We start from the raw sequence: 16,410 nt of genomic DNA, 5'->3' as shown, positions 1-16,410 counted from the left end.
TTTTCTTTTCCATCAACTCAACTAATGAGACGGTGATAAAGTGACCTTCTTGCTTTGGGCAAAACACACATGTCTTTTAAAAACGAGTCTGTTCTCATTTAATACATGAAGTACTTTGTGTTTTTAGATAATCTAGTCAGACTCAACAGGCACATTAAAGCGGTGAGGTGTTGCATCAGCATGTGAGCGAGATTCGGTCCTCCACACTCCATAACAGTGTATAGGCACAGATTCCCAGCAGAACCCCCCGTGACTTTGTGTTGATAGTTGGGAAGTCGAATCAAAATGAAGACACACACCCACACACAGAAGCAAGCACGCACAGACACACACACTCTCATCAAGACAAATGTTCAGTGTTTCTCCCAAGGACACTTGGTGGGGATCCAAACACCAACCCTGTGATTAGTGGACGACCTTAGGGTTTGTCATAATCACAGCAGTAAAATAAATACTTTCACTTTTCGAGCCATGTGGACAGATTATACCAATAGTATCATGATCACCTCCTAATACAGGTTGCAAGTCTTTGCTGTTACCACGAATGCTTCTTTATGGTTTGAGAATTCTTATCAAACATCCTGGAAAGGTTTCGATTCTGGACAGTATTGACCGACCGTTTCTCGCTGTAAGTCATGGCACACTTTCACAGTTTGAGAGAGTAAAGTTTACTGAGAAAACATTTGTACTTAATGAAACTGGCCTCATGCTTGATACAGAAGGAACACAGCCATGTCTTCCATCTCAGTACTTGTTTGTGACATTGAAAGTCATTACAAATGGTAACATGATTAAACTTGGCAGATTCAGTAGAAAAATAAGGGGAAACACAAATGCAAAACAACTGAGGTGAGCAAGTTATGAAAAGAATGGGATTACACAAATTAACTTCAGAAACTGCTGCACTTTATATTTTCTTTCATTCAGTCTCTCCCACACAGTGTACAATTTATTTGTACCTTTTCATTCCTTTCTGTCATAGCATGCCTCTTAGTTCACCATCATATCAGAGTTTGACCTTGATATCAATTATACACAACCCATTATATCTTACGTTTTATAGTCAGACTTTGTCTCGATAATCCATTTACATGGCGTGTTAAAGCAAAGGACACATGAGTCTGTGCCAGTGCATTAACTGTTCTTTGTGTGTGTGTGTGTGTGTGTGTGTGTGTGTGTGTGTGTGTGTGTGTGTGTGTGTGTGTGTGTGTGTGTGTGTGTGTGTGTGTGTGTGTGTGTGTGTGTGGAGAAAGGAGGACAGATAAAAAGTGGGTGAGAAGGTGGTGATGGTACGGTCAATGGTGGGAGTCTCCTCATATTGTCACACACTTGTTAGTACCACATTACTGTGTTAAGCCTGTGGCTTTAGGGAGGACTGTGTGTGTGTGTGTGTGTGTGTGTGTGTGTGTGTGTGTGTTGTGCACTCCAATACAGTCTTGAGTACACACACACACACACACACACACACACACACACACACACACACACACACACACACACACAGGCTGTATGCCAAGACAAATGTGCCCACTTCTGTATTTCACAAACACGTCTAAGACATTCATTTTACACACCTCATGACAATATGTTAGCTGCGGGAGCCAGATGAACTGTACATGCAACCACAACGGTTGCTATGGTGACAGAGAGTACCAGGTAAGGGCATCAGCATGCTCCAACCGAAGTGGTTTTGTCAGTTTTTGCAAGTTTATTCAAACAAGACGACCATGTCCTCAACAATGTTGACAAAAGGAGAGAACGGCAGCATTACTTTGAAATTCCACCATAAACAAAACTAAGAAGAAATAAAAGAAAAATGTGGACCTGCAGATGGCTGAAGACAGTGTGGTCTGGCTGTTCTGCAGCACAACAACATGTAAAATACTCCTCCAGTAATATTAAAACAAGATGGCAGAACTTCGGCCCAAATTTGTTGTGGGTTGTGTGGTTAAAATTGGGTTTAATCTCAACACTGTCTGCCCGGTTTATTGGTTATTATCATGCAACAGCTTTACGGCACCGTAAATGGAAATTTGAAATAATACTTAAACAATGTGCACACATTCTGCGCCCAAAGGGCAGAGGTCATTTGAAGTCATATCTGTGTGAGTGTGTGTATGTGTGTCCGGCCCACACCACCACGCAGCAACACAAACAACACCAGTAATTTAATGATCCTTCTAGGAATTTGCAATCCTGCGATGGCAAGAGTTAATGCAATTTAAAAAGGACAGGCATTCGTTGACTGGTCCACTTTAAACTGTAAATTTAGAGTCACTGTAAGGGGGTCACCTCAAACTAAATTAAACTTTGATTTCAGAAAATTGTACTGTCTTACATGAATGTTTATTTTCTTTGACCCAAATCTGGCTGCTCAGCACTTACTCCCATAGTCCATTGGCCTTGGAGTAATGACTGCCTGACAGGCTCAGTTCAGGGCAGAAAAGCACACTGCTATCATACCATCTATGACAGAAATGCATTTGAATTCATATATACCGGAGTTGTGATTGTCTTTGAGTTCTAGCAACATGTTTTTCTGCAGTATTACCACACTTACGTATACTGTGCCCCTTAATAAACAGGAGGATAAACAGATATATTAGAAGAAAGGAAGACGGAGAGCAGCTTTGGAAAATACTGCAATACCCTTGGATGGAAAACACTGCGAAATGTTTTTGTTATGTGTTAATCTCCCAACAACTCTACCTCCAACTTTCCTGGATGGTCATGTCCTTTCCTCAGACGAACCAAATCAGAAAGCTCTATCAGAGACCCTGTCCTGTGCAGAGATGCCGTAACTAATGAATCTGCATGGCATAGTAAAGATTGAAACGTGTGGTTGTCCTCGCATATGTAAGTGTGTGCCTCGGTTTTAATTCCTCAGCCTCTCCATTCACACAAATTGGAGTTTGTCTGACTAGTATTTGAGATTCCCCTCTATGTGTTTTTCCTCCTTTGTTTGTTTTGGCCGGTTCGTGTAACCAGGCGCATTTCTGCATACCTAAGATGGGTTTTGGGGTTGAGGGAACTTTCCAGAGGTTTCTCATGACATTAACACCAATGTTTTTCCTGCACATTAAACTCTTAGGTGGCCCTCCACATTGTTTTTTTTCTGACCACCTTGAGGAAAAATGTGGTCCTTGAGATAACCATGCAAAAATGTTTTGCTTTGTCTTTTCCAACTCCTCTTTGTTACGGCGGGTTCTGATGTATGCCTTATGTTCACTCTTGTAGGTTGCTTCAAACCTTTTACCCACAACACAGGTGATGTTGCCCCATAAGCTCATACACAAGCCGGGGGAGAACCCCTCTGGCATCATCCAGCCATGATGAAAAGTGAAATTAGGTGTCACCACAGTGGCAACCACAAAATAACTTGCAAAACCAGGCTTTGAATATGTGTGTCTGAAAACATTGAGTTGCTTTAACACTATATTTCATACAGCAGCATGTTTTTCCTTTTATATCTGGCTCAGATGTTGTACAGTGTTGTTTGATTTATGTCTTAGCTCTTGGCCTTGTGTAATATAATGTTTGCCTTCTCCTTTTGTCTTTTTCTCTCTCAATCATCTCACTCCTGATGTTTCTTCTCACTTTTTCTCACATTTGTTTTTTCCTAATTCCACCCTTCCCCTCTCTCTTTATCTCCCTTGTGTTCTTTCCTCTCATCTCTTCTCTGTCTCTATGTCATCCAGGGCCCTTCTTCATCCGCCTTGAAGCTCCCATGAACAACATCACCACCTCTCTGGGCCTCACAGCCGAGCTGCTCTGCCGTGTGTCCGGCAACCCGACGCCCACGGTGCGCTGGCTGAAGAACGACGCCCCGGTGGTGCAGGAGCCACGACGGATCTCATACCGATCCACGCCTTTCGGATCGCGCCTCCGCATCCGCAACCTGGACACTACTGACACAGGCTACTTCCAGTGCGTGGCCACCAACATCCAGGGCACCGTGTCGACGACGGGCGTGCTGTTTGTCAAATTCGGTAAGAGGAGTTAAAGTGGCGACAGAAGCATGTGTGCATCTTAAGCTGCCAGCCAAGCTTTTAAACACTCACTGGCATGCAGACCATGAAGTGAAGTGGCTTTATGACGAGTGTTTAACGCACTTACTGTGACAAACAGTGACATTTTTTCCTTCTCATCTTTTCCTACTGGAGATCTGGATCCTTTTAGCAACACTCGTCTCAACTGATTCTGGCTTGTAGCTGGCAGCTCGTGCAGAGAAAAATCTGGGAGCAATATTGTTTATCCTGTTGTAAAAAAAATCCCCATGTCTTCTTTTCCAGATCCACTCCCTACACCTCTGCCAGGAAGACCAACGTGAGTTGCTTTTCCCTCTATGCCTTTTGCTCTCTGTCAGTCCGTTCATGCTGCGCTTACCAGACTGCAAGCCGGGGGGGCCGTTTCACAAGCGTTTTGTGAGCACTGCTCACATGCGAATGCAAATGGTGGCTGCGTCACGTTTCACAAATCGTTGAAATCGCTTGAAAATTGCAGACAGGTCTTGCCCGGTCTCAACACCTGGATTGGATGTATGTTCTGATTTGTTTTTTTGATTAGTGAAAAGTGTCAAAATCACAGCTTGCCGTTTGCAGATTTGGAGAAATGCGTCCGTGGATCACACAAAGGGAGAGAAAGGAATGAACTCATGTTGATTTGCTGTCTATACTGATGATACACTGTTTGTTGACATCTAGTTTGTGCTCTGCTGACACGGTCTGAAAACTGGAAAATGCAGCATTGTTTTTCTATCTCCTACTTCTCATCGTATTTCATTGCCTGGTCTGTAATTTTCCATTTAATTAGTTCAGGCCTCAGTGTGGCTAAATTAGCATTTACTATGATGTCTGATGTTCTTCGCTACCGTTTCCGCCCAACCTTCACAGCTCACATGGTGCACATTTGAATATGGACTGTGTACACAGGACTGTTCACCAATCACAACTCGTGGTTAAAGCAGATATATAACACACTATATATGGTGTCTATAACGCACTGAAGCCTACTTTTAGCCAACTCTAAATTCAAAACCTGTGCCATTCATTGAATTTCAGGGGAATAATGAAGTTATTTTAATTAAGAGTGAATGTCCTGTTCTTACTTGTGAGTTTAGTTGATTAACTCACTAAAATATTGCCACCTGAAATGAGCGGTATGGAAAATGACCTCCGTCTGTCTCTTTCTGATATGTAACCTTTTATAGTCACCCAATCAGCTGCCAGCTGTCTGAATGTACAGCAAAACCAACCACAGCCCTGATCTCTTAACATGAACATGCACAGCGAAATAAGTCACAGCAAATCAAGTAGCAAACAAAACCAAATGATACAAAATGTTGTAAGGAACTATGAATAAATACATTCCACTGAAACATTTTCATGCTCTTGGCGATAGCAATGCTGCTGCCCAAATCAAAATTGAGTTTGAGTCTGGCGAGCTTCCTTTGCTTTGTTTTGACGTCTCCCCAGTGTTATTGGGATAAAACTCTAAGAACTTTCTCAGTTCATTTGATTCTCGCAGGATCAAAGCAGTTAAGCTGAATGATTTTCCCCAATGACATTATGGCAAGGCTCACTGCCATGTTCCATGCGGCGTTATGTGAATCAAAACTGCTGGCACAAAGTGGATATCAGACACTTACTAAATCCACTCGCACACCGAGACAACCGCATGCACAGCCGTGCACATATGCACGCAGTCGAGCATGTACGTGTGCTCCTCTTTCAAACATCTGTTTCCATCACTCCTTTGTTTACATGTTTTTGATTTTTTTTCCCCCATGTGCGACTAAATTGCAGCTCGTTTCATAGATGAGACAGTTGGCCCACAAAGAAATCCCAATGTCATTTTCTCGAGGGAGTTATCAATAAAAAGGAAAAAATGGTAGAGGCTGGCCTCTCGAAACAGCGATGTAAAAATACTGCAGCAACAAATGTAGATTGGAAAATAGGAGGATGTGATTTCAGTTAAATGACATATTGACGTAAGAGATTATCAGGATGACGTTGCCAGGCTGGAATGATTTACGATCAGGAGAATTTTGTAATCCAATTTCTCACATCGGAGGAGTGATTTTGCAGGAATCTAATGAAAAGAAAACTTGGAGGATTAAGCGCTGACTCCCTCTAACGAGCCCATCTCGACATTTTGGATTCTGTGTGTGTGCGCTTTCATGAAGCACATACACACATATAGGTTTGTGTGTGGATATGTGTTTGTCCGCTGAACATTTTGCATCTTCTTGAAGGAAAAGTTTTCTGCTCTTGCTTCACATGATCATGATGCATTTTTAAGGTAATTTTCCAGACTATAAAGGTTTACAGGTGGCTTCAAATGAAAATCTTTGTCTGATGTTCCAGCTGATTAAATCCCTCAGAAGCTTCTCGCCTGCTTCAATCAAAGCATCTGAAAGATTCAAACTCATGGAGGCAGAGCTTTAACACTACTACTACTTTCAAGTTTGAATGAATTAAGTTCTCCCTCTGTTGTTTTTTTTTTTTTTTTCCTGCCAACTCGTGAAAGGTGTTGCAGTCAACCGTAGACCAGCACGCGATCCTGAGTCACATTACAGTCATTACAGCCTTCATTGAAATGGACAGGGGCCTCCTTTGACAGCGGCGGAGTGGCGAGGGGTGGTGGGCTGATTGTCACTGCTGCTCATCATTAGTGCCACGGCCAACTTATTAGCTGTAAAGTAGGGTGGCAGGCCGTCAAGAAGACAGGGTCACCTAATGATGACACGCGATGACCTGCAGCCGCTTACCTCATGCCGCAGCTGCTCAAATGTCAGAATGTCAGTTTTCAGAAAGCCGTCTGGTCCAGAGGCTTGTCTGTTTAACTGAAATATATTCATTTACGTGTTCCACTGGTTTTTTTTGGGGGGGGGGGCGGGGGGGGGGGTTGTACCTCCCACTCTCTCCCATCATCTCTGCATTCAGCAGAGAACGTTTCAGAGAGCACAGTGACTTCCGTTTTCTTAGCCACAAATATTACTCACAAATTTGGGGGGAAATTTCTCGCCACCCACCTTGTTGAACCTGAACATAACGTGAACTTCTTGTCCACTGCTTCGGTCTGCGCTCTGATTTCCATCCCCTCGACGTTGGGCTTAAGTATACACTCTGCGGTGTGCGGGACATTACAGCGCGTGTGTGTGTGTTCGTGTACAACCTCAGGGGTGGGTTTTTGAGAGTAGCCACAGGCAAACTGGAAGCTGACAGCCCGGAGGTTTCAACTATGATTAAGGCAGCTTCTGTCCAATGTGGCTGCCTAAGATCAGAGCAGAAAACGACAGCAGAGCAGATCAGAAATACAGGAAGGAGGAGACAAGAGGACCGAAGAAGACAGGAGAGGAAAGTTTGAAGCATTAGCTTTTCCTTAAACAGACATTTTTAGGTATTTCAAAATGTGTCCATTTGAAGTCTGAAGTTTATCAGCCAGTCTCAAGTCCTTGAAGTCCAAGTTTTCATAAGTCTTTCAGCTCTCTGGATCCTGACCATTAAAATAACACGGCAGAATCTTCCTTTAAAAGCATGTGTTAATAATGTTTTACATAGTTGAGACCAAGTCCTTTTCACATAGCGGCCTAGTAATTGGATATGTAAGGTGTGTGTGGCCATGTGAGGCCTGTCTTTTCATATTTTATTTTTTTTTATTGTTCCAGGATTTTAAATGATCAAAACTTGAAGGCTTAAGACTTTAAAGCAAAAGAATTCCAGTCAAGTCACGTCTTAATTAATGGAATAGTTTGATATTTTGGCAGATACAGTTATTCATGTTAGATGAGAAGGTCAATACCACCTTCTTGTCCGAACTGTATATATGTGCGTAGCTTATTCTCAGAATAAAGACTGGAAAAGGGGGGAAAAAGCGAGAGTGGCTCTTTCCAAAGGTAACAAAATCAATCTACCAGCACCTCTAAAGTTCACTATTAAACTAGTTATACCTAAAGTGTGAATACGACACTTTGTATTATTGGCCAGGACCAATTCCTCTTGAAGTCCTCATGTTTGTGACTTAAGTCCAAGTCTACACATCTTCAAGTCTGATTCAGTTTAGCTTTCCTCATCCAAAGTTCATCAGTATGTCACCAGTTATCACAGTGCATCTCGTCTACACTGTGCCCATGCTCCTCCCCTTCATTCTCCTCCCTCCGTTACCCCCACCCTCCCCCCTTCCCCCTCCCCCTCCTCCGCCCCTTGGAGATGTTTTAATAGAGCCAGAACAAACACAGAGTGAGGGGGGAAAAAAGTCTCGCCTGCCAAAATTAGACCCCCAACTTTCTCCGTCTCCCTTTCTCTCTGTGCGCTGCCACATTTCCTTCATTTGCAGAAAAAAAAAAAGAACGAGTGCGACGGAGGCGGCGGGAGACTGGAGGGAGTGAAAGAAAAACAGTGTTAGCTGGGTAGGAGGAGGATGGTACCATTAACACCCGGGGCTCGCATGTTGTTCTTTGACTCCCGGGTTCTGCGGGGTCGGCGGCGTTCAGGTGTGATTAGCTGTGTGGAGGCGACGGGAGGTTTAGCTGTAAGCTCAGATCAGAGGCAGTTAATAACTCCTAACTGAGGCCTGCGTGCTAACTGCCCACGCTCTGACAGAGCGGGCTAAAACTGTCCATGACGGAAATTACACACTCTCTTCTTCATCTTTATTTTCTTTCTCTCTGCGTATAAGATGAATAGGACAGGGTGAATGGCAGGCAGGACTGAAACTGAGCTATAAATGACTTTTATTAGTTCTTTCAGGTATTTATTTTCTATCTGTTAGAACCACTTGAATGAATCGCAGAAGGTTTCTGAGCTGAGATTTTCCTTTTAAATCCCTATTAGTCATAACAACTTTATTATAGCACTTTCAGTGAGGCATTGAACCCTTGTTGGGGGTTGTTAAAGCATGACATGTGGCCCACAGGTTGTAGAAAGCCTTTTTGAGTTGGTATTTTGTGCCATGTCTGTTTTTAAAGTGGCTCTAATTAATATTTTCATCATAACAATGTGTGATGTGATCGCAGCAAGCAGCTGTTTTCAGTGAAAAAGCTCTGACTGCACACTACCTCTCCAGCACTGAATGGCTGACAGGCATTGTTAGCAACAGTAAACAGGCAGTATCAACTTAAAAGGTGATGATATGTCAAACGCACAGCTGCTTTTATATTTCCAACTGGATATCTTAAGTTTTTTTAATCTGACTGCAGCGATAAACAGACGCGCTGATCTCAGAGTCTCCGTCTGTGTTTATAGTAGAGGGGTTTTCTCCCTGTTTGAAAAGATTAATACCATTACACCCTGGCTGTCGAGGCTGTTTAAATTTCTCAAAACTTTCCCCACCACTTTTCTCCCGGCACTGGCAAAAAAAAGCAATAACAAAAATAGCGGCTTTTTTTCTCTCTCTCTCTCTCTCTTTTCCCTCCAGCGTGCCTCTCCACTCTCTCCTCCGTCCACTCTGTGCTGGAGAATAAAGAGCGCAGGTTTAACGAAGAACAGACTCTCGCTGCCCTGTGTTTTCTGGCTTCTTTTTGTCCGTGCTCTGACCTTTCTGCTCCTTGCTTATCTTTAATCTTTCATTTGCTTCAACATTTCCCCCTTTTTTTTTCTTTTTTTTTTTTCTTTTTTTTTTTGATGGGTGACGGTATTTGGTGGAAGATGTTGCTCTGCTGTTATTCTCCCTCTTGAAACTTGAAAAGACCTTTATTTGAACAATATTTTACTCCCGTGTGTCAACTCAAACCACTGTTGACGGTAAATCCGACAATCACATGTATGTTAATGATGAGATTTATATATGTATATGTTTATGTCCATGCGAATAGCTGTAATACAGTAAGACCTTTATTTACTTTTTGAAAGTTTGCAATTCATTTGCCAGTTGAAATATTGTTTGGGTGTAACTTGATGACAGTGATTACTCTAATCAGGCGTGTTTAACTGTAATACAGTATAAACACATATAGTATAACATTTCCTGCAACTTGTGTGTGTGTGTATGTATATATATATATATATATATATATATATGTGTGTGTGTGTGTGTATGTATATATGTATATGTATATACGTGTGTGGCAAGAAACAGCAAACGGCACACAGTGGATGGCTCTGTAATTAGCCAGCTGTCAACACACTTGGACTAAATTGACCTCGGAGCTGACGTGACAAGGACCGCGAGGCCCGTACTGCCATCACCCCTCCTGCTCTCCAATTATACAGTCGGAGCATCAAAGAGTTAAAAAAACGAAGGAGTAATTTGACTTTGTGTAGACAGGACTGTAGCGTGTGTGTCTCACCCACAGCGCTGCGCGAGTTGATTGACAAATTAGTTTAAGGAAGTAGTTTCCAAAATGTGTAATGACTTGAAGATGTCACTCTGAAGTTGATCTTGAAGCTTGCTCAGGCTTGCCCAAAGGTATTAGGCACTACAATATGTGTGTACACTAATCATAATAGATTTATTGATACCCTGAAACCTCTTTTCTCCTCTCCTTTTTGCTCTACAGCAGCTGTTGTGAAAGGCTTGTACTTACAATGTCTGTGTAATTAGTATTTGATTTATTAAGGCGTCAGGTAATTACTCAGCCAGTGCCTGTGACTGCCTTCTAGGTGTGTTCTGGAGGATGAAAGGATGCCGTCAAGGGCTTTTATCTGGCAAAGATCAGCAAGGGATCCAAAATCCTCATTAATGAAGTAACAACATGTCAAAGCATTTATTGAAGCTGCAATCAAGCTCTTAACCGAGATGATTATTTAGGGAATCTATTACAGATATTTCGCTCTGGGCTGTGTTTTGCATCTTCTCTGTCGAGATCTAGACTGGCGGGCAAACCAGCAAGCTGACTGATGGACCAGCCTTGCCGCTTGTGTGGCATGAATACAAGTCGCTGCAAGGTACATGTCTTATCAATATAGCGTGATCAGCATAGTGCATTAGCTGCTCAAAGAATATCACTTACTATAGGTTTAATGAGCACACTGGCACAACTCCCTGTCCACTCGTCCTCCCCGTCCGAACAAGACGAGTTATTGCTTTCTGTTGCGTTCGTGTGTTACCAGCGCAGCTCCTCTTTGTGGTGCCTTCACTTTTCATCTTCTGTCTTCCTGTAATAAAATACAAGGTAATATCCTTTTAGCTTCCCAACCACAGCCTTCTTAATATACCTGCACCTCTTAATCACCTGTTTTTTTGGGGGGGGGGTTTTTAGAGATAGACAATTAGTGAATCCACAGGAATGTGCAATCTACAGCGTAGTTAATGTATTTCCTTCTATGTTCCCATGATCCCTCTTTCTAAAAATAGTAAAATAAAATTTGGAAATATAGATGAGACGATACCTCTCATATCTGTACGCTAAATATTAAGCTACCACCAGCAGCTAGTTTGCTTAGCTTAGCACAAAGACTGGAAACGGGGGGGGGGCAGCTAGCCTGGCTCTGTGTGAACAAAATCTGCTTACCAGCACCTCTGATGCTCTCTAATCAACACCTTGTTTGTTTGATCCATACAAGAAAATGGAACTGACTCCCCCTGTTTCCAGCCTCCAGGTGGTAGCTTCATTTTTAGCATACAGACTCTCAGCAAGAAAGCTGATAAGCATATTTCCCAAAACTTTGAAATGTCGTTTTAAATGCATACGCATCAAGTTAAGTAGATCCACGTCACTGATAACACTTAAAATGGCTGTGTTGGGGTGCCTGTTTGATAAATAACCCGCCCTCCTTAGCTGCAGAATCTGACATGAGGCACGAAAGTTTAACATGTTGCTGAATGTCCCACTCACGCCTCTTAAAAACCAGCCTCTCCCCTCTCGCTCTGCCGCCCTGCTGCCCTCAGCACACAGTACGTGCTGTTTTTGGTCACAATAGGCTCTCAGCTCAGGCTGTGAACTTGTGTGTGCTGTATTGAGAAACTCTGGATTTTGGTTTCACTTCTCCTCACCTCAGTGCCAGTGTCAACACTGCTGTGGTTCTCAGATGCCGGCCAGGATTGATGATGATTTGCTCCACACCACAAGCATCGCACCCATTCAGACTGAGGGGATGACAGGCCCACTCAATTTTTGGATGCACTCCTCCCTCTGCCACATACTGATCCACTTCAGCACTCCACATCAGACTAACGCAGGGGGTTCTGCTAAACTTATTTCAATTTGGGATCCGGTTAAAAAAACAAAAAAAAATGTATTTCACTGTGGAACTCTATTCGGACCTGCCAACAACCGGCTCTGTACCTCTGAAGTGGAGTTTCTCAATCCAGAGTTTAACCAAGAGCCGGAGCAATAGCTGTTTCCCAAATTGCTTCAAACTCCTGTTAACTGCCAAACATGGAAAATGGATTCAGCTTTCTTGGCGAAAGGTAAAAAAGGGCATTCTGTCAGTGTTTTACATTCACTTTTGGACTTTTTGTATGTAGCTACACTGATACACAAGGAAAAGCAAAGACAGCCCACTGAGACTTCCGTCACCCCTGTCCTCTCTATTCCTTCGCACGTCCGGAGTAGACTGGGGCTTTTTTTCTTTTTTTTTTTTCTTTCTTCTGTCTCAGAAGGCTTTTACCCACACGCAGTCACACATATGCACACTTGCACTTCTACATAAAACAGAGTCAAAGAACCGCACACGCAGTTACTCTTACACACCCTATCTCTCACACGTGTTTAGTTAGGCCCTCGGTGGGCCTTAATTGCCGGCTTGTTGTGGATTCTTTTTAGCGCAGTGCTGATTGATTGGGGATCAGGGCCCTAATATGGCTCATCGGGGACAGGCCCTTTGACATGGCCTGGTCCCAGGGCACTGGCACTGTTTGAAACCAGAGATCCCACCGCAGCCCCCTCCCACAAGCCTGGATGCCTCTCTGCTAAATGCTGGCCAGGTCAGGGGGCTTCACACGCACATGCAGGCAGACACATGTGAACGCACACACGTGGGGACACACTGTCATGATGTGTAGCCGGTTTTAACCATTAAAGCAATTTACATTATTAGGCGTCAGCAAGGGGCGTAAGTCTGTCTTTGCACACTTTACCACACGCCACGAGTTTCATGCACAAGTCATTATGAACAAGGCTTTCACACTCAGCTTGGACAGGGCACACTTCCTGTTTCCTGTTTCCCAGAATCCCCTGTGTCTGTTGGTGATCCTGTTGGCAGGTCTGGTCAAGGTCAGGTCTGGTAAAGTCTGTGCTTTAAGAAAGTGTGTGTGTGTGTGTGTGTGTGCGTGTGTGTGTGTTTCTCCCTGAGGGTTACAAGTCCTAGATGGGGTATGTGGGGTTTCCCTGAACTTTGCCCCTAAACCTCCCATGAACACACACGCACACACACTCCTGCAAAGAAAAAAAAAACACACAGAGACACTTACATGCAGACTAGTATGCACAGAAAGTGTTCTTTCTTTGCCCTCAGAGGTGGTGTTGGAGTGTGTGAGAGAAACAGAGGGAGGCACAGTGTACCTCCAGTATTTCTAGGTATAAATAGAGGCTTTTGTTTGCAGGTTGGACATGTACCCTGTGAGCCTGAGCCAGGGGATATTTAGTCATTTGTAGAGCTTAACAGGATCAATGCAATTTGATGTAGAGACTGTTGATAAAGGAGAAGCCCTTTTCAACTGAAGTCAGTTTATCAATCAGTTTTGTATTTATTGGTCCTGGCGCCAACCTAATTGTATGCATATGACCAGAGGACATTTTGGGTTGTGATAAAGCTGAAGGTCAGTACTCTTCTACTCGTCAGTAATTTAGCTTCCAAGAAAGATCTTACCAGGAAGACATTTGGTTCAGACAACAATGGACTGGTCAAAGGAACGCTGATGTGGTACTTGATGGTAGAGATTCTCATTACAAGCATCTTGTTTTACTGAGCGATTGAACAATGAAAACGGCATAAACATATATACTATCATATATAGACACCCACCATTATAAAGATAAATAAAATGAAAATAATATATATATATCCTCACCCCCCAAAACACATACAGCAGTCCACTCCTGCTCTTGTGCCCCCTTTCATTCCCATCCCAGCAGAAATATCTTTAACATAATCAGTTTATCTGTATGAAGGCAGTCAGTGGGCCATACTGTAACCATGTACTGTACTTGCAATGTTATTAGTGTCAACAGGATATTGAACTTTGCTGCTTGTCATTTCCCTTTTTGACAAATCTAATAACGTCTGTGGAATAAAGCCAAAACAGGCTTACAATGGCCTGAAAGTGAACTGTGCGGACGGGGCGAGGTTCAGTATGAACAGTCTCCGGCTGCCGGTGGTCGTTGACGGTAAAATTATCAATGAAAGGGAGCAAATTTCATTTAGGCTTTCGAGACACCTGTATTCACTCCTATTATCTGCTTCCAGATATGTTTTTTGTAAAGATAAAATCATTTTCATATGGAAAAATATCGGTTGTCGGTGCAACCTGAATTGGTCTCTTGAGGCCAGCGTGTGGGGGGGCTCTCCTGGTCAGCCGGCCGGTTAAACAGCAATGCAGCCAGAGGACGGATCAAATGATGGAGATAGAGGGCGAGTCAAGGGAGGTGGTTTGTGTGTGTGTCGATGTTATACTTCTATATACTCATTTCCTTTCCCTCCACTTTTTACGTGAGAGAGTACTTAGCACAAAGCTTCAAACTAGGAATTGGTAGTTTGTAGTACAAGAAACTGCGAAAAGTAGAACAAGAAAGAGAGTTTTTGATTCAGGGTCCATCTTCAACCAAACACTTGGTTGGTTTTCCACTCTTGAGACGACTCTAGGCAGGAAGTTCATATGAGCACACAGAAGAGCCCATATCACATAAACACATAAATATAGGCTATGTTGTAAATATGGGTGACAACTCTGAGAGTGTTCGTCTGGCCCGTGTACCAACTGAATAATGTGCTGCTTAGTCCCCTTTGTTTTTAAGGGAGCAGGAGCCTGTAAATTATCTTTTATTGGAAGATCCGGAGTCATGCCCCCTCCCCCCCCCCAAGGCTGTTTTGGAAAAAGCAGGACCTTCGGCTGAAAGACTACGTGTGTTTATGCATGTACATGTAAGGCCTGTATGTTATTTTATTCATTTGTGGAAAACTGGAGTGTGTTTTAGTGATTTTTGCCAAAGGTATAACCTCCAAAAGTATCACTTGTTGCAGACGAGTTGTCTTTCAGCAAGGGATTAACTTCACTAATCTGATTGTCAGTAACATTTGGTGTGTTCCACTATCGAGTCATTTTCGAGTCAAGTGTTGAGATCCTTGCTGTTTTCCCCATAATCCCCAGAAACCTCAGACAACATGCCTGGACTCTCTGAATGTCGGATGTGAGCTTTATGTGTAGGCAGAGAAAGCAATAATTATAGTGATAGGTATAGCAGAGGAAGAAGTCCTCCAGTCAAGAAAAAGACTAACTAATGTATAAGACAGAAGAAGTCATCGGTACGTCCTGCAGCTGCATTGCATTCTGGTACAATGAGGCTACTGTCAGTAAAAGTAATGTAACTGGGGGTTTGATTTTTTTAGCATCAAAATCATCAAAATGCATTGGACAAAGACATACAAAGCACACTGTCATCATCTGTTAACCTCACGGCTTTGTGTAACTGTGCGAATGTATTAAGGTGGATCACCTTTAACCAGACTTAAGCCCTTTTTGTTTGTTTTCCGTGTCCCACAGACACCTTTGAGGACAGAGTGTGTACAGAGGGCTTATTTATGGGCTCCACAGTGCGACAGTGTTTTCTCTCCCCTCTATACATGCCTTTAGTGACTCTTAATCGCTCTCATCAAGGATTATTCCACTTTCCTCAGGAAGCCATGCATGTGTTCAAACGTGTGCATTCTTGTTCCTTAAGCCCCGTCAGTAGCCAGTCAGCCAAAACATGTGTCCTCCTGTCTTTTTTAAGTGTCTGCCTTTGTGTGTTCCGATTGGGATCTGTGATCCAGGCAATAAGCTGTCGTAAATCATGCAGGAAAGTGTGCGTGTGTGTTGAGAGGTGGGGGTTACATACTGTCTAAATCACAGAAGTAGCTTCGCTCTCGGCTATCGCCCCCCCCCCCCCTTTCTTTCTTTGTGCTCTCTTTGCTTTTCCTGTTATTATTATTTCCACACGGACGTTTCAAGGCAGCGCGGAGTCGATTCAAGGAATGCTATTAAGTAAAACTAAAGACAGGACTTTTCACAGCAACAAAAATGAAAAACAGGAATGAAGTTTGTAAACGTTTTGTGTTCATAATTCCCCCTTGTCAGCACTAACAGTCAAAGCACTTCTCATATCGTGTCGGAGCTTCACGATTGGCATGACAGAATTGATAAATACACACCCATACTACAGTACACATACTACAGTCGGACCAGAGCTCCTAACTGCTTCCAGTCCTCAGTCATCTTCTCCTCAGTAATCTCACTTTTTTACTTTCCCTTTCTTGTGTTTTTTGCTGTCCT

General features: G+C 43.1%; 1 protein-coding gene across 1 annotated transcript in view; it reads left to right on the top strand.

The window, feature by feature from the left end:
- The window catches only part of ror1 (receptor tyrosine kinase-like orphan receptor 1), a 112,249-nt gene that overhangs the window by 78,766 nt on the left and 17,073 nt on the right, over window positions 1-16,410 (top strand). Inside the window, exons 3-4 of the mRNA XM_070909103.1 lie at window positions 3,699-3,989; window positions 4,293-4,326. Of these exons, the coding sequence (XP_070765204.1) occupies window positions 3,699-3,989; window positions 4,293-4,326 (325 nt within the window). The remainder of the gene's footprint in view (window positions 1-3,698; window positions 3,990-4,292; window positions 4,327-16,410) is intronic.

This window comes from Enoplosus armatus, chromosome 7 (assembly GCF_043641665.1).
Source record: "Enoplosus armatus isolate fEnoArm2 chromosome 7, fEnoArm2.hap1, whole genome shotgun sequence".
In the NCBI taxonomy this organism is placed as follows: domain Eukaryota; kingdom Metazoa; phylum Chordata; class Actinopteri; order Centrarchiformes; family Enoplosidae; genus Enoplosus; species Enoplosus armatus.
This window is presented reverse-complemented; position numbering and strand designations above follow the sequence as displayed.